Below are 27,157 nucleotides of genomic sequence, written 5' to 3'. Positions count from 1 at the left end.
CTTTGGTGGGAGTATGAGACAGAGGAAGAGAACACGTCAGGCACAGACCGCACCGCCCCCCAGCAGCAGCGGTGACCTGCGGAGGGAGCTGCCTCTGGACACAGAGAGGAGGAGGAGGAGGGAGGGGAGCACTCTGGTGCTTCAGCGCCCTCACCTCTCTGGCGCCGGGGTGCACTGCACCCCACCTGGGATCGGCCCTGATGGCAATCCTGCCTAAGATTTTGTACCTCTTCTGGGTGCTGCCTATTTCAGTGCCAGCATATTTTCTTTGGCTCCTGCAAAGCCCCACATCTTCTTATGTTTGGAGCACACTTAAACCCTGCCTCCCTACGCATCATTCTCTTACTTTATGGAATAAGCTTATAACCCACTACATCCTTCACCCCATAACCCCTTTCTTTCTTCTGTAACCCAGCATTTTATGGCTTGGTCTTCCTCAGCCCCTTCTCAGTGTGGTCTACTGCCAACTTAAACCAGGCATATAAATGTATGGTTTCCACCACTGTTAAAATGTTTTTGACCCTTTTCTACTACCTTCAGATCAAGCACTTCCTCACCCCTTTCATTTAAATGTATCCCTCTTCTTCCTCAATGTCCTTCCTTGAATGTACCTGTAACAGTGATCCACCTAGAAAGGGCCTAATTTCTGCCTTATACTCCCACCTGCTGGAGTCCCCAAACGCTACTCCTTTTTCTTATGTCACTAAGTGGGAGAGAGACCTTGGAACCACTTTAGACCTTACTGAGTGGATCCACATCTGGCAGGCCACAAAATCCTCCTCACTGAATATTGCAGCATTGGAAACCCATTACAAAGTCCTTACACGTTGGTACTTAATTCCTGCCAGGAATGCGAAGTACGTACTGCAATATTACCCCCTATTGCTTCCGTGGCTGTATTGCTGCAGGCATGCACCTACACATTTGGTGGGACTGCCCCATCACCCAGGCCTTTTGGTCTGACATTTTTGGCATTCTTTCTACACTTTTTGACACTCCAATGTCTCCAGACAGTATTGCAGCACTCCTGAACAAAAAACTCCCTAACTTTACCCATTGCCAATTCACACTACTCCCGTAGATCACCAAGGCAGCCAAACAAACCATCGGAAAAGCCTGGAAATCTCCCACCCTATGCATCCTCACTGCTAAACAAAGGATCACACAGGCTATGAGCCATGTGAAAATGGAGGTGGTCCTATTGGGTAAAGTGAACAAATATGAAAAACTCTGGAGCCCTTGGGTGACCCATAATTTACCTCCAAACTTTTATGAGTCTTTGTTGCTCCCTTGATATGTAACTCATCTCTCCAGTTAACCCCAGAATTCCCCCCCCCCCCACACTTCTTGCAGATCCTTTTCCTTTCTTCTCTTATTTTTTCTTTTCCCCCTCCTCCTTCTCTTCTTTACCCCCCTTTCCCTATCTTTTTTCTTGAATTCAGTTTTCTCTTATTCTTCTTTTCCCTTTTACTTTTTTACAGGCAGCTGGCCTATGATGTATTTTTCATTGGTCTCAGACCCACTGTCCTGTTATTGATACATCTTGATACCTGGTTCTATAGGGGAATAGAAGTGTTTACATTTACTGTATATTGTTTTATCATTTCTTTTGATATCTAGATGTACTTCTCTGTATGCTCACGGCTCCGGCCTCTAAGTTCTTTCTCATCTATGGTGTAGCTGATACCCTGCTCCCTCTGTGCTTGTTTTGCACTTTATTATGTACTTTCTAGTTACCTACCCTATGGACACATTTTTACTTGTTTCTGTTTTTATTATTGTTGTTCTTCAATAAAATATTTGAACAAGGAATCAGTCTATCAAATATTATAAAAGATAAACAAATAGTTAGATGGGATCTCTTTTAGCTTAGTGATCACAGAAGTCTGTTTTGCTATGTACAAAAGTGAATTCTTTTAAAGTAGAACTATGGAATTTAAACTCAAGCAGAAGTTTGAGCTAGATGTAGACCCCGAAATCTTGGTTATATAGATATGGTTGTGACTCTCAGGGGTGGGCCCCTCCCAGCCCCCCTCCCCCCTTTATTTTATTTTGCCCTTTCTATGTACCTTCCCCCTTATTGGCCTTTGTCGTCATCCCTCCCCTTATATTTTTTATTTTAATTTCTCTTCCCCCCTCTCCTATTTTTATTTCCATTTTTTTTGTGTCATCACATACCTTTGCATAACTTTGTGCTCTAACCTTCTTTTCTTCATAACAACCTGGGGAAATATTCAGCAGGTCTACTTTAGTAAATCCCTGTCCCCCATAACTGGTGACTACTCTGACCAGCAATTATTCTTTTATATATGTTTACAGACTTTTTCAGCTCCTTGTTCAAAGACAATGATTGAATGTATACCGACATTTATTTCTCATGTTATGTTCTGCTCCCTTTTATTATATCCAGAAATGTACATGTGACTGTATGTATATATACACTATCTCGATGTATCATATACCTCATTGTTTTGTGAATGGATTTTGAACCTGCTTTGTTCACTAATAAAACGTTTCTGTTAAAAAAAGTAGAACTATGGCCTCACAATAAAAAAAATACAGCACCTAATTAAAAGTGCATCTGCACTTTGTTTTCACTTTGTCCCCCTGCAAAGCCTCCAAATATCTGTTCATCCTGCCAGTAAAGTCTGCCCAATGCAGCTTCTTGTGATTGTGTGGCAACAATGCTGCACTGCTCCTAAATTCAGAGCAGAATTTCCTTTCCAATGTAGTCTGTGCCTACGTGTACTACAGTTTGATAAGATGATTTTGTAGGGGTTGCATTATCAGCATCTTCATTGCTGATTTCAAAGCCTGTAGCTTATAGTTAGTCCTGCCCACTGCTTTCTGGATTGGCAGCACTGCTGCTATTGCTGTAACTTTTCCATTGTAGGCTGTAATTTCTAGGAGGTGGAGAGAGTGTGAAGCACAAATAAAGGAGGAGTTGGCTGAGTCATGGAAGGTAAAGACAAATTCAGTTGACATTGACCTTGTCATTCAATGTAAGTGAACAAATATGATTATTCTGGTTTGTTGTGCTATGTGAGTCCCATATTTGTTTTTTGGAGGTGATCATTATAAATGTATTTTTCTATAGTTTGGTGCCTATTCATTTATCTTTTACACACTCATAAAAAGACAATTAATATCTCAGTAAGAAAAAAGGTTTGTTGTGTCTTTATCACATTGGAGGTTCTTATAACTTGATTCAAAAGCAAGTGAAATTCATCTAGCTGTCCAAAATGTAATAGATCTGCATACAGTATACTAGTACCAATGTTATGTAATTTAATGTTTGGGAAGAGTTCTATTCATATTGGCACATACTTTGACTGACCTTCCTTAGCTAGTCTTCAAGAAGAACAATATAACTGGAAATACTTTACCTCTAGAACAAAAATGAAGGTAAAAACTACTGATATAGTTGCTAGAGGAACAGTAGATGGGTCATCAACATCCCACTGGAAAAAGAACATATCAATCATTTTTTTAAATTTTAACATAATGTAAACACAAACACATTTTCAGAATTCTTTAATATAGTCAAGGAGGTGAATCCAATTTGGAACATTATGGTAAGAGTAATGTATAGTACAGGGATATGCAATTAGCGGACCTCCAGCTGTTGCAAAACTACAAGTCCCATCATGCCTCTGCCTCTGGGTGTCATGCTTGTGGCTGTCAGAGTCTTGCAATGCCTACACACTGGTGCAATAATTTGCGTCTCTGACTGATTTAGGCATTTATTATCAACCTCTAGTACAGACAAAACAACCCCATACTTGCAAATAATGTACAAAATTGGAAATAGCATATACATTCATCAAGCCATCTATGAGAAGAATACTGTAAGTTATTGCTTTAAAATGTTTGGATTCTATAATTGGACTGGGTTTAAGGGAGAGATTAATACTTTACAGCCCTGTACTAAATACAGAATATAATACATAATATACATTGTATACATATTAATGTAAACAAGAACTTATGTTAACAGGTAAGCACAACTACATCTTGTTATGCAACCTCAGTGTAGATCTGTTGTCTTTTAGTAATTACTCCTTTTGTGTTACAGTTTACATCATGCAAACTTCTTGTAGGTTGCTGCCTGTGACCTCTCAGTCAAGATTAGTCTTTTACTCTTTGTCCTACATACATACATTATGCAGTTTTCTTTGCTTCCACCATGGGTGGAAGCAAAGAAAATTACTTGATTCTCCCATCAACACAGTCACTGTTGATGGGGGAATTCCTCCAACAGCGCTATTTTGTTCTACCGATGGGGAGCCTTTCCTTCTGGCAGAACACAATTATTAGTGTTGCCGGCTATAGCCTGCGGCACTACCCATTCGGGAGAAACCCGACATGCTGGTTGCACACAAGTTGATCAATAGATCAACTTCTGTACAGGTCAACCGGGGTGCCCATACTTGGATCAAAATTTGGCTGGTCCCTGCTGAATTGGATGTATTTTGACCCATGTATGGACAGCTTAACTGCTGCCATTAGTTCTGAAACTGAGAGAATTCTCCCCAGTAGGGAGACACAGACAAACATTTGACAGAGCTTCTTCTTCCTTACTCTATCCAAGACAAAAACATAACAGCAGTTCTATCTTATAACACACATTCCGGTTCACCATCTTCTAAAATCCTAATATATTCTCACACACCTCCTGCTATATCAATCCACAAAGAGTTGCTATAACCAATAAATATTTAAACCTTTCAGTTCTCTTAAATTTTATGGTGACTAACTGTACAGCCAATCGTTTGTCAAAGTTTTCTAGACATCTGCATGCTTGAGCAAGAGCAATAGCAATACAGTAACAGTATTTTATTGTTTTCTTCCATGCAAAATATGTATATATACAAACCTTCTGGAGTCCATACCTCAATGGGTCATGGGGAGTGGTCATAATGTTGATTGGTTTATATACATGTAGTACATGATACTCCTGCACAGAGAAGCATTTATCTCCCTTCATGTTTCATTGGGATTCAGCCATTCATAATACCAGGTAAAAAAAGTCATACATTTTGGGGAGTAAACATTTCAAAAAGAAAATGTGCACAGTAACTTTTTGATGTAAAGTAGGAATAAGTGGAGTGATTTTGGTAAAACTGATTTTGCAACGGTCATCAGTGAAATTCAGCAAAAGTAAGGACTCAAAGAGCTGCTTCAGTGAAATTTGCTTAATTTCACAGAAGCCATCAGTAAAATTAAGCTGAAATTAAATATGTTCCATTTTTCTCACTTAGCCCTTAATAAAGAGATAAGATTGCACCGAATGTAATTGATCCTCTCCATAAAAGAATTTTTTTTCAGAATTAACAGGTTTTTACCCATGTAACAAATGTGTTATATGTACTTTAGAGAGAAGCAGATGGTTCAAAAGTAAGGGTTTTCAGTTACAGTTTCAGTTAACAGTTACAGAGAGAGAGTATGAAATTGGTTCTTTTATATCATGTGATACCAGGTTTGTGGTATATTTATTACAATGCCCGTGTGGCAAGCAATGTCGAGAGAGAACAACCAGGAAACTTAGTGATCATTTTATGGAGCATATTTTATTAAGAGAGGCTATAAGAATCACAGTTTGTCAGCACATTTTAGAAAATACCTTGGCAGAAACCCTAGAGGTATTAAGTTCTTGGCGATTGACAGGTTACAATCCCAGTGGAAAGAATGCAAGAGGTCTCAAAATTGAAAATGTGCCGGATTCACGAAATAAAAACAATTTCTCCCTATGGCTTTAATGTTGACTGGGATATGAACTGTTTGATTAATATAATATAAAGTATATTTTTCCCCAATTGTGTCCTTGTAGTTTCCCTCTCTTTTTGTTTTGTTGCTAGTGTCCTCTTGTTTTTTGCTGTATTCTAGCCATCCCCCTTATCCTCCTTATATGCAAAACTGGTACTCTGTTTTACATGTATTTATATTTTTTAAATATACTGTATATAATTTTATATATATATATATATATATATATATATATATATATATATATATATAATTTGTATTCTTAATTTTTTTATCATTTTATCATTTATTTTATAATTTATTTATGCCTGTATCTCTATGGTTCAGTATTCTAGTGTTTTGTAACATGCAGCTCACCCAGGCTTCACATACATTAAAGAATATGTAAACCCAACATTTCATATTCCTGATATGTGCCTGCTGCACCATTGTACTTGTATGAAAAAGTATCCTGTTCTCTTTGTATTGCTTCCTTTGTGTGAAATCTGTGGTGTTCCTGCCATTCCTTCTACTTTCCTATTAAAAACTGACCACACTAGGCATGAGAGCACAGCGTGGTCTCAGTTCTCTAGCTTTGCTGGAAACTCTGGAAACACAGCCTGCTCTCCTCCAATAATCAGACTTGTCCTCAACCCCCCCCCCCGCACAGCCATTCACTGGGAAGATCAGTGTGCTTCGGTTTCTCCTCCTCCGGCTCTTATGCAGCTGAGAACAGAGGGAATGCAATCACTTATGAAGAGGGGAAAAAAGTGTTTATAATGTTTTTCATATGTATGCACTAATGTTTTGCCTTTCATTTCTATTTTAAACTGAATGGGTTGTTTTACAATGTGAGGGTTTACAATCACTTTAAGGTTTTTGATTGGTCGTTTTATATAGTAGTATATATAGTAGTATATCCTACTATCAATTTTAATGTGTTTTATCTGGCATAAGTTCACGTTTCATACCTTAACAGAAAGAAGAACTGATTGCGCCAAGACCAGAACTGCAATAGTTCTCTTGAAAAATGGATGCTGTGTGATGTCGTACATTCGTGCTCTGAAGCCATCATTATCTGCAATACAAATACCAATTAAAAAAAAGCTTGTGGAATCAGTTGTAACTTACACTTTTCTGCACTTTTAATAATGGCATACTATGAAGGCTTTATTGCATTGCATTTGACATTTGAGACAATGCAGACATCATAGTGTATAACAGAACTTTTTGCAAATACATCCATCATTATGTACTGTACACAGTAATTAAGAGAGGATATGATTGTGTCCTTGAACCATGTCCTTCGCTTAAATAAAAGATTTGTAAAAAAAAAAAAGAGGATATGACAGGTTTAGCGTGAGAACGTGACGATGACCAGCCATTTACAATTCAGGAAAACAGCTGCAATATATTGCCTGCTGTTTGATTTTTTTTTTATTAACACTTGGTTTAAAATAATTGGTGTAGTGATGCCCTAAAAGTCAAGGCATCAGTTAAAGCTTAAAGTGGATGTAAACCTCATTAATGAAATCTGACCTAGGCACATATATCTGTAGTGTTTACCTCTCTCTCCCCAAAGCTCTAAGTGCCATGTCTTTCTGCTGCTTGGTTCCTCTGTTATCAGCATGATGACTTCTGGCAAGTTCTCCGACACATAAGATAAAAGCAGCTGGAAATTTATGTCAGCGAGGCTGCTTAGAGATTGATCAGCATAGAGCTTGTCTATTCAGACTGCAGCTCTGCAAGTTTCTTCATTCATCTGCCTATGTGGAGTGGGGGTGTGTGCCTTTCCTCCAATAAGCTCACACACAGTGTAAGCACAGACTCCACATCCACTGCTGAATGAGGAAACAAGATTTGTAATACGATCTGCACCTTTTAAAGAGGGTAGAAAGCTGAAGGCAGCAGATATACAAGTAGAACTTATGTAGGAGGATTTGTTTAATCTCTGTGTATCTGAGGATGTTCACTTCACTGGGTATATGTAAGGGTTTACATCCACTTTAAAGCGCACCTTCAGTAATTTTTTCAACTTTCCATCTATTAAATCATCTGCCCTTGGTTTAACTTTGGATAGTAAAACTTTTTTTCCTGCCAGTAAATACCTTATACAGCCCACTTTCTGTTTCTTGTCTGGTAAAAAGCCTAGGCTTATGACATCATGCACAGCTCTCTCTCTCCTGGGAGTTTGCCAGGAAGGGAGAGGGGTGAGTCATAAGAGGGTCAATGAGAGCTGCAGAGCTGGAGGTGTGCCTCTGTGTTTCTGTGTAAATCCAGGAAGTGAACAGGCAGCAGCTTCAGCTGCCCACAGTTAAAATGGCTGCAGCCAGACTCAGTGGAGGGAGATTTCTGCAGCATATTTGGCAATTACAGAATCACAGTATATATGAAATAATATGCAGGGTGGTTGGAGGGAAGCTTCAGAATGGCAAATGTGTTTCTATTACAAATTATGTGAGCAAACCGCAGTTCCTCTTTAAGGAATGCATGTCAGAGCCAACAAAGTAAAAAAAAAAGAACTGTAAAAAGTGCTGTCAGAAGCATATGGAAAACAACCCTTGAAGCCCCCCCCCCCCTCAAAAACAAAAGTATGAGAGTAGAAATGATGTAGATTAATGTACAGATCCTTACTATACAAATACTGTATATAACATTCAAATAAGAAAGAGAAGGGATTTTGTACAGTCAGCACTGGAGAGAGCACTTCATAAAAATATCACAGTTTTATTGGATACAAAAGTACACGTTCTCCATGTGTTTGCATGTTTTTTTTCTCCAGGTTTTGCTTTTGTCTAAATTGACCCTACTATGTGTATGTATGCATGTGAGGTAGGGACCCTAGATTGCAAGCATCTCGAGGGCAGGAACTTATGTGAATATACAGGTACACTATATGTAAAGTGCTACATATTTTGCCAAGCTAAATAATGACCTGTAATAATAATAATTAAAAAAAACAACAAATGTAAAATATGTATCAGCCATATACATTATAACAGTAAAGTTCCTGGAGGTACATTACAATAAATAGTACATAAATATTAGATCTTAGTGACACCATTATTACGAACACATTATTATTGAACAAAAAAGTGGCAACTACCCGAATCTATAACTAGCCTTTGCAGTAAGGGTACATGGAAGGACATTGCATATCCTAAACAAACAGAAATTTCCCAGCACACTTACTGACTAGCCTGCAAAAAAAATAAAAAATGTTGCTGTCAAAAATTCACTTTAAAAACAGAGGATTTAGTTTGCACACATTTGCAAATATATGTTTAAGCTACTATGTCAAGGCTTCTTTGTATATTGCAGTCCTAACTTTATAGTTTTGAAAGTCTCCAAGTTGGAGCACATATAGCAGTGGATAGATTAAGGGCAGGTTTGTCTAGAGGGAGCCCATCCCTCCTTAATCACTTAAGGACCGAGCCTCTTTCTGAGATTTGTTGTTTACAAGTTAAAAACATTTTTTTTTTTTAAATTACTTACCCTCAAACATTATATATATTTTTTTCTAACACCCTGGAGAATAAAATGGCGGTCGTTGCAATACTTTCTATCACACGGTATTTGCGCAGCAGTCTTACAAGCGCACTTTTTTGGGAAAAAATACACTTTTTTTAATTAAAAAATAAGACAACAGTAAAGTTAGCCCAATTTTTTTTTATATTGTGAAAGATAATGTTACGCCGAGTAAATTTATACCTAACACTTGTCACACTTCAAAATTGTGCCCGCTTGTGGAATGGCAGTTTTGAGTTACAGAGGAGGTCTAGGGCTATAATTATTGCACTCACTCTACCAATTGTGGTGATACTTCACATGTGTGATTTGAACACCATTTTCATATGCGGGCGCTACTCGCGTATGTGTTCGCTTCTCCATGCGAGCTCGACGGGACGGGATGCTTTTAAAAAAAAAATTTTTTTCTTATTATTTATTTTACCTTTTATTTATTTTTTTACACTGTTCTTAAAAAAAAAAAAAAAAAAAAAAAGCGTCACTTTTATTCCTATTGCAAGGAATGTAAACATCCCTTGTAATAGAAAAAAAGCATGACAGGATCTCTTAAATATGAGATCTGGGGTCAAAAAGACCTCAGATCTTATACAGTATTTACACTAAAATGCAATAAAAAAAATGAAAATGTCATTTAAAATAAATAAAAATGGTACTTTAAGAGCTATGGGCGGAAGTGAGGTTTTGACGCCGCTTCCACCCTGCAATTGTATGGAGATGGGTGGGGGCCATCTTCCCCTCACTTGTCTCCATACCAAGCCAGTAAGAGGACCCGATCGCATCTGCCGCTACTGACGGCTCCGGTAAGCAGTGGAGAGCGGCGGGAGGGAGGGCCCTCTCCCGCCACCGATATAAGTGATCTTGCGGCCGCAAAGACCACTTTTATCGGAAACCGGACTGAAGAAGAGGATACCAGGGTTATGGCAGCTAGCTGCTGCCATAACAAAGATATCCCTCTTCAAAGTGCCGACGTATATCGGCGTGAGCCGGTCTACGGAAGGGGTTAAAGGTTTCTTTTTTTGTTTGTGATGTGCGTTGCCCTTCATTTTACACTTTACTGCAAAATCTAGTTATAGATTGGAGTGGTTGTCATTTGTTTGTACAGTTGGTTTAATTTGATGCAGGGACACACTGGATGCCTTTAGCTGCCATTGTGCTTTTGCTGGGCATTCCGTGCATCCCTGTGCCTTGCAGAAGGAATAGGATCCCTCCAGGCTAACCTGCCCTTAATCTAACCACTGTTATATGTGCTCCAACTTGGTGACTCTCAAAACCATAAAGTTAGAACCACAATATACAGAGGAACCTTGACATAGGCACTACGAGGTGGGGAGGAGGGTGGGGACACGGCAATCTCCACCATGGCCAATCAGAGAACTCAATGCATTCACTGAGAAAATGCAACATGTTCTCTCAATGGCACCTGTGCTGAGAGGCTGACCTCTTGTGTTCAGGAATCAGCACGGCAGGCACTCAGTATGAGACCCAGAATCTAGCAGCAATCACTGTAATAGAAGTGATTTCCAGCTTCCACAGGGGGCCCACAGGTATCGCACAGGTACACACAGACTTACACTGGTCAGAGCTGGACTAAAGTAACTATGCATAGAGACTGAAATTTGCAGATCAATCTAGCTTCTATTTGTAAAGTTATTGTGTCACAGTCTTCCCCTTAGGGGTGGGGATGGGGATGCATTCTGTGCAGTGCTAATAATGATAGGCCTTGTGATTGGTAAATGTGAAAATGGGCAAAGAACCTGGCAACGGGGCTTCAAAGAAGCCCATATGAGGTATCATACACATGATTGTGTATTCTTTGTCAGAATTTACATTTAGTCCGGCCCGCATAAAAAGATTTGTGCTTACCTTATCTTACTTTTTTTTTAATCCAACAATGTTTTTTATTGAAGATTTAGCATCTTACATTGCTAGCATTGCATGTCAGTGTAAAACACATCGGATGTACACCCGCCAGAGAGGTTAATTCCTATATCGTGGTAATCTCAACAGCTCAATAACTTCAACGTATTCCATAAATTTCTGCACATATCTGAGAACCAAAACTACTACCTCACAAGTGACCTACAGTTTCTGTTTCCCCAAGAGGAGCATAGTTATCCAGTATTAAGCCCAAGTAACCTGTCCATGATTAGATCCACCGGGGCTAGCCCCGGAACATCCAACCACGGTGCCCATAGTCTCTCATATTTAAGCGTACTGCCTCTATGTTGATAAATTATCTTTTCCATTCTTAGCGATTCGCCTACGTTTTTGATCCATTCTCCCACCGTAAGGGGGGCCTACCAAATTCCAATGTACCATGATCAGCTTTCGTGCCTGGAACAGCACTCTAGGTATGGCCTCTTTTGTGTATATTTTCTAACCATATAGTTCCAATATACTCAAACAAGCTTTCAGGTCTAGTGCGAGGGACATATGAAACACTGAGTTGATTTTTTGCACCACCCTTGTCCAATAAGAGCGTAATTTTGGACACCTCCATAAAAGGTGAATTAGGTCTCCATCATCCCACTTACACCTTGTACATGTAGCCTCTGTTTTCAAGCCCATCAGATGCAATCTACGGGGAATGAAATATTCCCTCAACAAGATATACAATTGACTCAGCTTTTGCATCACATTCAGTGAGCATGTAACCACAGTCTAAAATGCCTCTTCCCATAGCTCACCCTCCAGTTAGCCTACATCTCATTACCTTATCTTACTTACATTGGAGTAAATAAACCACTCCTGTGGATGGCCAATACCTAAATCTGAGGTAAAATTGGACAATTGATGAGAACTTTTAAAAAGAGATTAGAGGTCTAAAAAGTAGACTGCTGTAGCATGGCTACAACAATAAAAAGGCCATAAATGGGCAAATAATCAGTCCACCTGCTCTGTTACTTTTTCAAGAAAGCCCCAGACATCCAACATTTTGTATATGACAGACCCAACAACATGCCTTTGAGAAATATGTTAATTCCAAGTCATTACAAAAAAAAAAAAAAATGTAAGCCATGTAAAACGTTACTGTTAGGAGAGTGAGTCAGTCTCATGCACCTACCTCCGCCACCACTGCTTGGCTGCTCTCGGCAGCACTCACACCTGTGTTGCTGGACAACGAAGAGCTAGGCAGCAAGTTGCCCTGCCTGCCTAGCTCTCATCCTTGTCAGATTGGCCAGTGGCCATACACCCCTGCCTCTGGCTGTCCTGCCTTGATTGGCTGCACTTCTCTGGCACCTCAAATAGGGATCACAAGCCCAATGCTCGGGGCTTGTGATAGCGTTGCTGGCTTCTCACCTGTATTTTTGTTAGTACTTGTCCTATCTACCTGTTTTGTATTTCACATTGCTGACCCACTGTTGGAATTACTGAATATTCTTTTGGATTGCCGCCTGCCTTGGACTGTTTACTGGACAAAGCTTATCTGCCAACTGCCCTGACCTCGGAATCATCTTCTGGATTATGCTTGCCTGCATCCAGACCTGACGCTGGAACCATATACTGGATCATGCTTGCCCACAGCCTGCCCTGACTTTGGACTGTCACACAGAAGCTATCTAGTGGTGCTATGGACTCTACCCAATAAGCCTCTCTAGCTCTAGACTACAAAAAACCTTTCCTGTAATTTTTGCTAGTCCCAGTGTCATGTGGACAGGAACTATAGAATTGTATACTAAGATCCGGGGGCAACAAAATATCAGTATGCCTGTTTGTCTTAAGGGAGTGGGGCTGCTATGGCCAGAAGAAACACTCACTAGCTATAGTTTCTGGCCTAGGCATTTGGGCTATGCATTACATTATCACAATCCACTTTACTATAAAAGGAGTTGTGGATTCCTCACAGACCCATTTGTTTGCTAAAAAACTGTGTAAAATGTTTTGCTACGTTCACAACTTATTCTTGCACCTGCCTCAACAAGCTGTGGTTGGATTCCAAACCTAAAGTTTATTGATTTATTATTAGAGGTAGTTACAGTATATAGCACCATTAATTTAGACAGTGCTTTACACATATATTGCACATTCACATCAGTCCCTTCCCCAAAGAGCTTACAATCTAAGGTTCCTAACTCACATTCATTCATACACATATTAGGACTAATTTAGACAGGGGCCAATTAACCTACCAGCAGGTCTTTTTTAGTGTGGTAGGAAAACAGAGTACCCAGAGGTAACCCAAGCAGGCACAGGGAGGACATGCAAACTCTTTGCTGGTAGAGCTATGGTTGGGATTCGAACCGACGACCCTAGTGCTGCTAGGTGAAAGCGCTAATCACTTAGCCACTGTGCTGCCCACATTTAACCTGCCTGACCACTTGTTTATCTAAATGGTGGCGATCAAGGCCACTTTGCTGCTAGGTGCCCCAACAAATCAGGAAATGCCAAAGTTATATCGGGGGTGAACCGCAACATATTATTAGATCCAGCCCAGCTCCCCTTGGACTCTCTTACCCACTACATATTGGCCTTCATAGATTCTGGTTCAGCTAGTAATTTTATCAATAGGGGTCTTGTGATGCACCTATGGATTCCTCTTGGCTTGCGCCTCCTATGTGCATCTCATGCAGAAGTGAAAGGTGCAGGGTACAAGCTCCACCCACTGGGCTTCATATGGAGCCTGTAGGGGGTACATATAAGGGTTCAGAAGGAAGTAGTGGGTATTCCACTAATCTTCTCCAAAAATCCATTCTGCCATGGTGGGCAGATCTATTAAAAGGGGTGTAGCTGTTAAAGAATGCACATATATGATCCTGCGTTTTTCTACCAACTCTCCCTGTGGAATTCATAGTGGCTCTCTCCTTTCCTTATTGTTGTTTATACCTTTCCCACACATGAACTGCTGGGACCCCGGGCCTTATTTTTTGGGGTTTTTTTTCACTTTTTCCCTCTTGCTGATAACTGGGTAAACCAACGCCTTGTTTCCTATGAGGTGGTTTTGATGGCCAATATTTGGATAGAAATGATGTACGTGGATTTATACTTTGTTCATATATATACATAAATGAAGAATACCGTCAAAGTATCTTGCATAAAATTACTGTATGGTAATGTATATATGTATAAATTTGTGTGCACTGAAATGTGTGTGTTCATTTTCAGATGGATTATACAAATGACTGATTCCTTTCATGTGATATTAAACATTTACCCTGTCCTGAGGAAACTGATTTTACTGTGAAACGTATCAACAAATGTTTTAATTGATAGATTGTTGGTGAAAATAGTGTCACATATATTCTAATACGTATATGTGGGATATAAATTTTTAATGTTGTATACAATAAAACTGATGATTTTTAATCTTAGTGTTGCCTGTACAAAATCCCTTATGCTCATACAGTTTTGTAATGATCAGAAATCCTGCAGGTCATGTTCAAAGGAATAACAGTTCAGCTTGGATTCAGAGATAAGTTCATACCCCAGAAATGTACAGACATGACTCGGCAATGCCATAATTATGATGCAATTAGTGGGTCATTACTGTAACTGTGAGATCTTGGAGACAGAGATGGGCTGCAGTGGGGATGTAAATGACAGCCAAAGTCAATAAAAAACTGTGGTCCTACAGTTTAGAGAATGTATTCACTCTTTGTAATGTGCAAATATCAAATATCTTGATACTGCAATCAACCCTGGTATTTCTGATACTGTCATGTGACATTTCCTGAATGGCTGCAATTTCAGAATGTCAGATTAGTTACACACTACAATGAGTAAGTACATTCTCTGAACTGCAGGAGAGCCATGCACAATGCCTGGCCAAAACAGCAAAGGCTGCAACCCAGAGGAAGAACAACTCTCTGAAAACCAGCATAGCCAGCAAGTCAGTTGGCACTTACAATGAGTGTGAAAGGGGAGAGACTTACAGGGAATGGAAAGGTAGGGGAGGCCCACAGAAAAAAAAGAGGGGAAGGGAAACAGATGAGAAGGTATGGGCTAGTAAGGGAAGAGGAACAGGTGAAAGAGTCTGAAAAGATACAAGGTTACCTTAGCTAATGTGTGAATGGGGAGGGGTCAATAGAGCCAAGATAGGAACTCTACCTGTCTGTGCATGCATTGCGTTCCTTTAAGCTCCATTTTTCTCTCCCATGCTCACATTGTATGGGGGGCCATGCTGCTGATGGGTCTCAGGACAAATACAGGACATTCACTGGAGTTTGCTGTCAGGGTACAGATCTGAACCTGGGACCCCTCTCCTTGCTCTGCCACCTGATATGCAGGGCAGCTCCCTGTATGATCCCTTGGACAATCTTTCCTTGTTTCTTGTTCGTGTTTCTGGTGAACCTTGAACTCTTTGCTCCTCATTTGCACTTCCTGATTTAAGCCATTTCTCTGCACTTTCTGCTTTACCAGATTATTGTGCCCTCTCCAGCTGATATCTTGCTCCTTGTGTACATGCAGCTCTACTTATCTTCGTTACCATTTGCTACCAACCTTTGGCGTTTACCTCGACTATGCTTTCGCTTGAACCAAACCTGCAACCACTTGTTATCGACTTTTGGCTTGTTTACTAACTACACTTCTGCTTGATCACTACATAACACATCTATTACCTGCTTGCTCACCTCTTGGTGGGGCAATCCTAAAGGACCGTAACCTGGCACCAGCATGTAACAAAGCCCATCTCCACCATCAGGAGCTCTGGTGAAGGTTAGTGCTTAGAACCCGTGCCTCAAGTGAATCCGCAACATCCGCCAGACTGACCTGCTCATGTATGTTTCTTGCTGGTTGGTGTGAACCTCTCTACTGCTATAGTTACTGGTCTCTGAGCCTGACCCTTGACTGTGACATTTGCATTGTAAGTATGGATGTTGCAGGTCTTGGAAGCTTTAAATGTTATATCTATGACTGTCATTAGGAATTCATACAGTTAAACTATAGGCAGAGGCAAAATTTGGGGAGACTGTCCCTATTTTTTACAGAAAAGCTTTTAATGCAACCTTTGTCACTACAAGGGTCAACAATCTGCATGATATCAAGATATGCAGGTGAACCAGAAGTGACAGCATTCCTCAAACAGGCAAAGAGGACAGGTGAAAAGTAAGAAAAAGATACTAAAATGCAATGATCCTGACACTAGAAGAGCCCACTGGTGGTGAAAGATGCCACTTGGCGCAATGCAGACTAGAGACCCAGAACAGGAGGTAAAGAGAGAAACGGGGGGCTGAAGAAAAATTGAGCAAATCAGATAGGAATATGCAAATATCAGGACAAGAGTATATAAGTAATATCAACAGGATCATAACAAAAATGTTTCCAACAAGCAGAACATCAATAATAGAGAGAAGCCAGATCTCCAACAGTAGTACCCGCCTTAAAAGCCTAAACAGAGTGCTTATTTTCTGCACTTAGCTGAGGCATGAGGTGAGATAGCCTTTCCGGTAGCTTCTAGCTAAACACTGAACCTAAGTTTTGCTCTGGGAAGGGGAGAATGCCAATAAATAACAAGACAAATAACTATTCCAGAGAGATGGGGATGTGCTTTCATAACAAGACTCCAAATATCTTGAATGATTTCCTTTAACAATAAAATACAAGGTATGAAATCACAACTGTATCTGCATCTGCAAAGCCCTTAAAGTGCCCTTAAAGATCCCTGAAAACTCACTTATTTAGGGAAGCCTATCCCACACCCACCTAACAACTGTCCCCGAGCCACCCCCATTAAATCATTCACTGCATCTATTACCTTATGTAGCCTGCCATTTAGAATGTAAGCTCTATGAGCAGGGCCCTCCTGTCCCTTCTGTATTGAACTGCACTGTAATTGTGCTTTCCCCCTCTACATTGTAAAGCACTGCGTAAACTGTTGACGCTATATAAATCGTGTATAATACTAATAATAATAATAAAGTGGAAGTAAACTCATAGCTTTAACAGTTTTGAAAAACAATTACATTTACGCCATGTGACGGAAATGTAACTGTCACATTGGATGTGCTCTCAACCAAACTGTCAAACCATCCAATGGATGGTGTCATAACTGATCACATGTGCAGCATCATGGCAGTTGAAGATCAAAAAGAGGCCAAGCTGGCGGCTTCCTTTGGCTGAAAATGATAGGAGGGCTTACTTCCACTTTAAGATGTTCATTGCAAATCAAAAAAAATTATTTTAGCACATGTTACTTGTTGGTTGCACTAAAATGAGCACAAACCACACAAAAGGAAAGACAAGAAAAAAAAAAAACAACATGGGATGTGAAATTTCTTTAATACCTGGACGAGGAGGGAGGTGAAGTGGTTGAGCTATCTTGAGTCTGCTCTTCAGATCTTCCCATCTTCTTTGATCAACAGTCAGTAAAGCTGTTCCCTGAGAAACACGTGACAGGCATTTTAAAGCACGATATATAAAATTAAGCAAATCTTATTTCAGCATAAATGAAGAAAAAATATAGAGGTTGATACCACGAAATGCAGATTTACTTAACATAAATATATAAGAAAATATTGTAATATAAATGAGGCAGTTGTTAAACCATAATTTATTTTAAAACCTATGCAAATAAAAAAAAATGAAATGTAAAATTTCCAGAATTAAAGTTTAAGCTGTGGTCACAGATTATTTTCAGTAAGTGTAACATTTCACACAGAAAAAATGAATCCTAAACCTCAAAGTATGTTAGCTTATGCTTTTCGCTAAGAAATAACAGGCATAGTCTAAATAGTGTTTATAAATAGTGTTTATAATAGAAATATTGTTTTTTTTTTTTTTTTTTTTTTCAAATTATACTTTATTCAAACACAAAGAAGGGTACAACTCCATCACATAAAGGACAAAGTAGGCTTACATAGCTCATCAAGGGTCATCACATCATGTAGGTCCATCATTTACTATTGAGATTATGATGAATCCCATATATTTTAGCACATTCAATACTATATGTCAGGTAAACCTTGTCTGAAATAAAATAAAATAAGGGTGATTGGAGCTATCCCCCTCATTTTCCATTTTCAATACATAGAGAAGAAGAAGAGACAGAAAGAGGTCAGAAATTAGAGAGATGAAGAAAGAAGAGATAAGGGGGGATAGGAAAAAAGAGGGGGGAGGTGGGGAGGAAGGGATGTATAGGGAAGGGGGAGGGAGGGGCTGTGCATATGAGATATATCTGAAGAAGGTGGATGTCCCAAGGGGTGTCTAATGTATAGAGCTGTCAGCATTAAATCGTTAAGGTCGGTGGGGCCCAGCTATATAGAGGGTTCTTTTATCACCTATTTGTCACTCCCCAAAAGTAGCTGTCCCTCATCAGAATATATAAACATATTCCATCTAGTCCAGGTTTCAGAGAATTGTTCATTTCGATTTTTCGCAGTCAGAATCAGATCTTCCATTTGTTTGATATCCTCCACTCTCCTGATCCACGTACTCACTGAGGGGGGTCGTGTGGACTTCCACAATAAAGGGATACATGCTTTGGCCCCGTCCAGTAAGTGTCGTATTAATGATTTTTTATACACTTTATTCGATGAGTGAGCAGCGTGGAGCAGGAAGAGAGCCGGGTCATTTGGGATTTGACGTTCTGTGAATTTCTGGACAATGGACTGAACAGTCTTCCAGAACTGCTCCAGCAGGGGGCAGCTCCAAAAGATGTGGAGAATGGTGCCTCTCTCCCCCTGACATCTCCAGCACCTGTCCGAGGAGGAAGGGAATATCTTATGTAATTTTGCAGGAGTATTGTACCATCGTGTTAACAACTTGTAGTTCGTTTCTTGCATTTTCGTGCAGATCGAGGATTTATATGTAAAATGTATGATATTCTGTTTTTGACGTGTCGTCAGTGTGCATTGTAAATCTCGCTCCCAGTCCTCTATGTAGTGCAATTTGAAGTCATTAGGTGGTGTAATGAGTAACTGATATGTGGCAGACAGGGCATGAGGCATAATATCTTCCTCTGAGCAGTAAATCTCGTACGTCGTCAGATTTTGGTCAAAACTCCTGGGGGGCGGTAATGTTCCAAGGAAATGGTTGAGCTGTGCAGCTCTCCAGAAATCTAAGTGGTATGGGCCCGATGGGGACATCAGTTCAGCTACTGTAGGCCATTTGCCGTTCGATATAAAGTGGGAGGCCTGAAATAGTTTCAATTCCCTCAAGGATTGAAAGACCGGGTCCGTGTATCCTGGGGTGAATTCTGGCGTTCCTAAAATCGGTCGTAGTGGGGATGTGGGGGATACGAGCCGAAATTTCGTGAAAAGAGCCGAACATATGCGTATGGTCACTCCTATCAGAGGGTGAGCTTTTACATTTCTTGGGAGACTATCATAGCACCAGGGAGCTCTGTCCAGGGGGATGTCACTTTGGGTTTGTTCCAGTCTAGTCCACTGTTTAGTAGTCTGGTGACGGTTCCAGTCTATAAGTCTGGTCAAGTGTGTAGCGTAGTAGTATTTACGAAGGTCTGGGACCGCTAGTCCTCCATACATTTTGGGCATAGTGAGGAGCCGTCTTGCTAGTCTGGGTCTTTTATGAGCCCAAATAAAGTCAAAGAATAGGGTGTTAATCTGGTCGAAATAGGAAGATGGTATTTGGATCGGCAGAGCTTGTAATAAATACAAGAACTTGGGAAGAATAGACATCTTCAGGATGTTGCATCTCCCAAACCACGAGTGTAGGCCTGTATGCCATCTATTTAGTAAGGCTCTGACCGAGGTCAGCAACGGGGGGAAATTTAGTGCAAATATCCTGGATAGTTTGGGAGGGATGTGGGTACCTAGGTACTTAAGGGCCGTGGTAGTCCATTTAAATTGGAAATTACCTTTAAGGGAAGTGAGCAAACGTGGTTGGACTCCTATGCCCATAGCCTCTGATTTAGTGAGATTAATTTTCAGGTTGGATAAACTACCATATGTTCTAAATTCGTGTAATAAATTTGGAAGGGAGACAGCTGGGTTAGTAAGTGTGAATAACATGTCATCCGCATACGCGGCTACTTTCTGATGGGAGTCACCCATCCTAACCCCAGTTATGTCTGGATTAGATCTTATGGTACACAGGAAGGGTTCCAGAGACAGGGCGAACAGGAGTGGGGACAGGGGGCACCCCTGTCGTGTTCCGTTTTTAATAGTGAACGGATCTGATAAAACCCCATTAGCTCGTACTCGCGCCGTGGGGGTGGTATATAGTGCCCCTATCCAATTTAGCATTGTATTACCCAGACCAACATGTTCCAGGACTGACATCATGAATTGCCAATTCACCCTGTCAAAGGCCTTCTCTGCGTCCACACTAAGAATAATACAGGGAGTTTTAGTATGATCCACTGAATGAATGAGGTTCAGGACTTTTATCGTGTTATCCCTTGCCTCTCTGGTTGGGACAAAACCTACTTGGTCTAGGTGTATTAAGGATGGGATATGCATTTGGATTCTGGTGGCCAGTATTTTGGTGAAAATTTTAAGGTCTACATTAAGTAGGGAAATTGGTCTGTAACTGCCACAGGCCAAGGGATCTTTCCCCTCTTTCAGGATTAATGCTATATGTGCAGCTAAGGTATCTCTTGGGATGACTGTTTCCGACCCTATGGAATTGAAAAGTTTAAGCATGTGACCCCCCAAGGATGGTAGTAGTATTTTGTAATATTGAGCAGAGAGTCCATCCGGTCCAGGGGCCTTCCCTGATTTGGTAGTCTTCACTGCTGCCTGGATTTCTTCGATGGTTATTGGTTCATCTAATGCCTTACTAGTCTCAGAAGAGAGAGAGGAGAGCCCAGATTTATCTAAGTATGTCTTAATGGAGCCCTGCGTGGGTGGCGTCGGGCGTAAATTGTAAAGCGACGCATAAAAATCCTTGAATTCCTGCGCAATTTGATGGGGTAGGGTAATCTTCTGACCCGCGGGTGACATCACATGAGGGATATAATTTGTCAATACCTGTGTCTGAAGTGATTTAGCCAGTTGCCTACCGCATTTGTTGCCCGACTCATATGTAATCCGTCTGCATTTCTGGATTGCCGCTTTAGCCTGAAATAGCATGAGATCGGAAATTTTATTGCGTAGGAGTAATATTTCGGCAGTATCCACAGGGGTTTGTATATGTTTATGTTTAGCTTCAGCCCTATGTAGGTCATCTAGGAGGGATTTTACCTGTGCCGTACGTTGTCTTTTGACCCGTGCCCCGTGTTTAATAAGGGTGCCGCGGATTACCGTCTTATGTGCTTCCCATAATATTCCAGGGTCTATGTCAGGAGTAGTGTTAGTCTTAAAATAATGGTCTAATTCCCTGATGACGTCCTTGCATATTTCTTCATCTTGTAGGAGACTTTCATTAAGTCTCCAAGATCGTGTTCTAGAGGTGTGAATGTCAGTCAAGGCATAGTCTAGAATAATTGGTGCATGATCGGACCATGTGATTGAGTCAATCATAGAGCTCCGTATGGCATGTAATTGGGTGTGTGGGATCAGAAAAAAATCTATTCGTGAGTATATTTTATGCGGGTTGGAATAGAAGGTGTAGTCTCTCTCACTTGGGTGTAGAAGCCTCCACACGTCAATCAAGTGAGCTGAATGCAAGGAGCGAGCTATACGTTTCCTAATTGTTGGTGTAATTGAGGAGTGACCTGAAGAGGTGTCCTCCGTGGGAATCAAAGGCACATTAAAGTCACCCCCGAGAATCAATTGTCCTCTCGTGAATGCCATCAATGTTTCTAAGGTCTTGACAATGAACTGATCCTGGTGGCTATTGGGTGCGTAGATATTAGCAAAAGTTACTTCTTGACCCCCTATATCACCTCTAAGGAATAAGTACCGTCCCTCAGGATCCTGTCTTATTTCTGCGCATTTCCAGGGGACTGATCGTGAAAAGAGAATGGAGACTCCTCGCGATTTAGTAGTCGCGAAAGTGGAGTGGTAGGTCGTTGGAAAGAATTTGTTTTTCATGATCGGAAGATTATCTTTCTTAAAATGGGTCTCCTGAAGAAACGCCACATTAACTTTATGGCGTCTAAGATCATCAGTCAGCATCCGCCTTTTTTCGGGGACGTTTAGGCCTTTCACATTTAAAGAAAAAATTCTGAGCGTCTCCATGTTGCTCAACTAAATTTTGTATGTCCGGCAGGACAACACTCGTGCACGGGGGGATTGGGACTAAGAGGGGGGAAAAGAGGAGCGAAGATAAGGGAGGGTTAAGAAAAGGTGTGAGATTTAGATAAGGAGAAAATATCAGATACGCACCTCTAGGGTGCTTCCAGACACTCTAAGAGAATAGCACGCTAATGCTATAACGCTCACCAGCGAGAAACTGGTAGTCGAGCGCAGGCCTATGTGGGAACGCAGGAAGCGACAGCCAGAGGTGAACCCACTGGTCCCCTTCCCCACCCACATGTATAAAGCATACATTTACATTGTAACGATAACGACTGTATTACTTGCATAACAGGTAACTTATTACTAACAAGAGCATTAAAGGCAACTGTATTAAGGGTATCACATAGCATCCCATCAAATTTGTATTCATCAGTTGGATATCAGGCCAGGTCACAACTATAACTCTCCCAACTGAGCCCTACTAAAAACCAAAGGTATGAGTTTCCCATTTATAGTAGACTATATGTGTATTAGATTCTATTCTGTTCTATCCCCTCTCCACAAGTCAGATCCAGGATATCCCAGAACCTGGGAGCTCCTGGATCGCCTAGATTTATGAGCTTGTAGGTTCCAGGGTGTATCTCCCCGAGTCAACTGCCAAGGAAATCATGGATTGATAAGGGTGTATTCCTCCCTCCCCTTTCACCCCTAAGCCTCCTCTCTGGAGTGTCTAAGCCTGATAATCTCCAATGTGTAAGCAATTTACCTAGGGTAGTCAGGCACCATCATATCCTTACTACTGGCATACTCTGTTATCACCCAAGTCTCCTTATACGACAGCATTACTTTCGATTAGGCCCATACAACCTCTACCTTAAGGATCATTATGGAAGTCCAGGTTCGATATGGGTGGATAGGTTGTGAGCCGGAAGTATGGACTTGCATCGTCTAACCTTTAGTCTGGGGGACCGGAATGAAAGGAGCACTGTCTCTGTCCTTGTGGAGTAGTAGTTCTCACCGTGTCCCAGAATGTGTTAATCAAGGTTCCGGCTGAAATAGTTCCGTCTCTCCCTGCACTCTGGGCAACACAAGACTCTGCAGCAGCGGTTCCTAGTATCGATCCTTGGAAGTCCTTGTGTGGGGGGTAGGATCACTGAATGCGTTATATAATCTAACTGCTGGTATAGGGATAAGTTCGTATGCAGTGTAGCAGGTCAAATCATGTAAAGAAAAAGATAAACAGAACTGATAAGGGCTTTAACTCACATGGGTAAAACTGTTGCACTGGTCCTGGCAGTCCTCCGTATAGAAGCACTGTTACGATTCCCGTATATCATCTTCCGAGAGAGCCCGGTTCCTCCTTCTGGATCGTTGCTGGCGGGGAGGTTGGGAGCTCCGTTGGAATGTAGAGCCTGGGTGTCCAGTCGGACGGCGGAGCAGTGTCAGCCAATTCGGAACTGAGATCGGTTCTGCACCTAAAAAAGTGAAGAGATCTGGCAGGTCTGACGGGGATCGCAGAGTGAAGGTCGCGGGCCCGTTACGGAGGTTGACAGCTAGAGGGTACCCCCAACGGTAAGTACATCCGTGATGGCGGGCCAGATCCAGGATTGGTCTCAGTATCGCTCTTCTCTGCAGGGTCGCCCTTGACAGATCCGGTAAGATTTTGACCGCTGCACCATCGAATTCCACAGCACCGTGGTCCCATGCCTTCCGCAGGATTTGTTCCTTTTGTGTGTAACGATGGAGACGGCAAATCACGTCTCGGGGTCTGTCTGGGTCTGACGATCTAGGACCCAAGGCTCTGTGAACGCGGTCAAGTTCAAGTGTAGGTGGGGAGGTCCCCAGGATCTGTTGAAAGATAGCCACTACCGTTGCTTCCAGGTCTTCGGTCCCTGTAGCCTCCGGAAGGCCTCGCAACCTCAGGTTGTTGCGGCGGCTGCGGTCCTCCAAATCTTCACAGCGTAATTGTAGTTCCACCGCCGTGGTCATCTGGGTAGCCTGGGATTGCTCTAAAGAAGCCACTCGTTGTGTGAGGGAGGCAATTGTACTCTCTCCCGTATCCACTCGCTCCGTTATCGCCTGAATCTCCTCCCTTATTTCTTTGATGTCTCTGGCGTGGGCTTCTTCTACCCGGGATATGAGAGTCTCAATATCAGACTTGGAGGGTAAGGCCTCAATGTCTGCCTTAGTAGGAAGGGCGCGCAAAATGGCATGTAGATCGTCTGGTATGCTACTGTGCTTCTGTGTTGTAGTTGCCATGGTAGATCTAAAAATAGCTGGGGTCTCCGGTAGATATTCTGAAGCCGCAGATGACGCCGGGGAGCTAGGTAGTTCAGGCGTATCAGAGTCTGCCATTAGCTGCTCACGTGGCGTTGACACTATGGCGCCCGGTGATCTCCTCCGTGAGTCCTGGAAATAGCTCCGGATGCTACCCCGAGGTGAGGCTGTCTGAGTCCCGTTTGTATGCGATCTTGTCCTGTATCTCTTGGAGGTTGGCATACCTCTTTTCCAGGAATGTGGGGTCGTTAGGATCGTGGGTGAGGAAGGGGGATACCAGGAGCTCTCAAGAAACACGTCCTCACTCAGCCATCGCTAGGCCACGCCCCTCCAGAAATATTGTTTATAGTGAATAATGATAAAAGATTTGTATAGGCATCCATCTAAATGCATCTGCGACAACTTCCACTCCCTTACTGTGAAAAAAATTACTTTGTAAACACTTAACACCGCTGAGCTTTCCATTCAAATCTCAGTTTGCTTTCTTTGTAACAAGTATCATCAATATTTTGCCCTTTCTCTTTCAAGCTTTTCTCACTGCACTTCATGGTTTGTAGCAAACAATTTATAAAAAATAAATTAATAAGAACAAGCATAAACTAAATATATTGCAAGGATTTTTAAGGGGACTGAATGTTTTTGAGAGAAGGTAGAGGGGATAAGCAAATTCAAATGGTGATATTAGACCTAACTACCTATATAGCAGCAGACTGTGTAGGAATATATAGGAGAAAAATTAACATCCCCTCTATAAATTCTCTTTCAGAAATTAAGAAATATGTTGTCAATTGATGACCAAAACTTGCACAAATGTAAGGCCCCTTTCACACATGCGGACAGTATGTCCGTATTTCATCCATCCGTTTTCGGATGAAATACGGACATACATGCATCCCTATGGGATAGCGGGTGTCAGCGGATGTACATCCGCTAACACCCGATGTCGTCCGCCTCCGCTCTCGTCCGATTCTGCGGACAGAAGAAAATCCTATTTTTCTATCCGTCTGCAGAGCGGATCGGAGGAACACGGACAGACGGTCCGTGTTCCTCCGATCCCCCATAGGAGAGAGCGGAGATCTGACAGGGCGGTCCCTGCACAGTGTGCGGGTCCCGCCCTGTCATCTGCCTGCTCAGCTGGGGAAAACGGAGCGATCCCCGCTGAGCAGCGGATGTTCACGGGGCGGATCAACACGGATCCGTCCCGTGTGAAAGGGGCCTAACTAGACTAACTATGTCTTATACATACTATATACCTAGCCAGTGCAGAATGGTAAATTTTAGGGTGGGGGAGGCTTATGCCCTGTACACACGACTGGTTTTCCCGTCGGAATAAACTCTGAAGGTTTTTCCAATGGAGTTCGGAACGGAATTCCGCTCAAGCTGTCTTGCATACACACGGTCACACCAAATTCCGACTGTCCAGAACACGGTGACGTACAACACGTACGACGGGACTAGAAAACGGAAGTTCAATAGCCAGTAGCCAATAGCTTCCGTCTCGTACTTGCTTCAGAGCATGTGTCGTTTTGGTAAGTCGGAACAGCATACAGACGAGCGGTTTTCCCGATAGGAATTGGTTGGAAAAGTTTAGAACATGTTTTCTTTCTAGGTCAGTCAGAATTTTCAACGTAAAAAGTCTGATGAGGCATACACACGATTGGAATATACGAGGAAAAGCTCCCGTCTGACTTTTTCTGTCAGACATTCCGCTTGTGTGTACACGGCATTAGCTGAAATGATGGCAAAAACCATGAACTATGAAATTATTTTTCTTAACAAAAATTAAAGAATTTTTCTAAAATTGTTATTTCAGTAGTTTGTGTCTTTCACAATTGGCAACTGTAAACCAGTCATTTTGAGAAATTCACTTCTGTGATGTCACGGAGACTCAGTTTTCAAATCCATAAAACCAAATTTCATAAAACCACACTATTTGTTTGGTATGTGTTCCCGTTCACACAACATACCTAAAAACAAATAATAAAATAAAACACATTACCTACCCTTTAAAGAAATTCTTAAAATCAGCCACGACGCCTTCTTCTTAGAAACATTTAGAGTCTTTGTCCCCAAACTATCCCTCATTAAAGTGGTGATAAACCCAAAACCAAAAATGTAATATTGCAGCTTACCAATCATTAGATGTGATGGCTGCATTAGTTTAGTATTTTTAGGCTTTTTCTTTTCAGTTTTCACCTGATGATCTGGACAGTAACACACCTCCTGTATTACGGTGCCTACACTTTAGAAGAAGGAGCAACAGAGACACCTTTGGACAGCAGCATTGTCAGACCGTGGGAAGGGGAGTTTTAGCTGTATTAGCAAATTTAAAATCAGTGGCAAAATGAAAAAAACTAACACTTTTTCAGACAGTTATAGTAACAGTTTTCTTTCTTTTGGGATAAAGGTTTTACATAAATTAATAAACGCTGATCAATGCAAGCACCCCTATCAGTGTTAAATGGTTTAACTCAGCTCTATAACTGCTACATCTACAAGACAGCTTGCTCTTTTGAAAAAACAACAGACTTATTGGTTAGATCACCAGATAAAAATAAAAGAGAGAGCCCAAAATAGAAAATGAATGC

At 41.4% G+C, this 27,157-nt stretch overlaps 1 protein-coding gene across 3 annotated transcripts in view; it reads right to left on the bottom strand.

Moving 5' to 3' along the window:
* Positions 1-27,157, bottom strand: part of NALCN (sodium leak channel, non-selective) — a 948,399-nt gene that overhangs the window by 108,629 nt on the left and 812,613 nt on the right. For all 3 annotated transcript variants that reach the window (XM_073614438.1, XM_073614437.1, XM_073614436.1), the window contains 3 exons: positions 17,496-17,589; positions 6,717-6,823; positions 3,387-3,461 (listed from right to left, as the gene is read on the bottom strand). In XM_073614438.1, the coding sequence (XP_073470539.1) occupies positions 3,387-3,461; positions 6,717-6,823; positions 17,496-17,589 (276 nt within the window). The remainder of the gene's footprint in view (positions 1-3,386; positions 3,462-6,716; positions 6,824-17,495; positions 17,590-27,157) is intronic.

This window comes from Aquarana catesbeiana, linkage group LG02 (genome assembly GCF_042186555.1).
Source record: "Aquarana catesbeiana isolate 2022-GZ linkage group LG02, ASM4218655v1, whole genome shotgun sequence".
Classification (NCBI taxonomy): domain Eukaryota; kingdom Metazoa; phylum Chordata; class Amphibia; order Anura; family Ranidae; genus Aquarana; species Aquarana catesbeiana.
The sequence above is the reverse complement of the archived record's forward strand: the minus strand, read 5'-3'. Positions and strand labels throughout refer to the sequence as shown.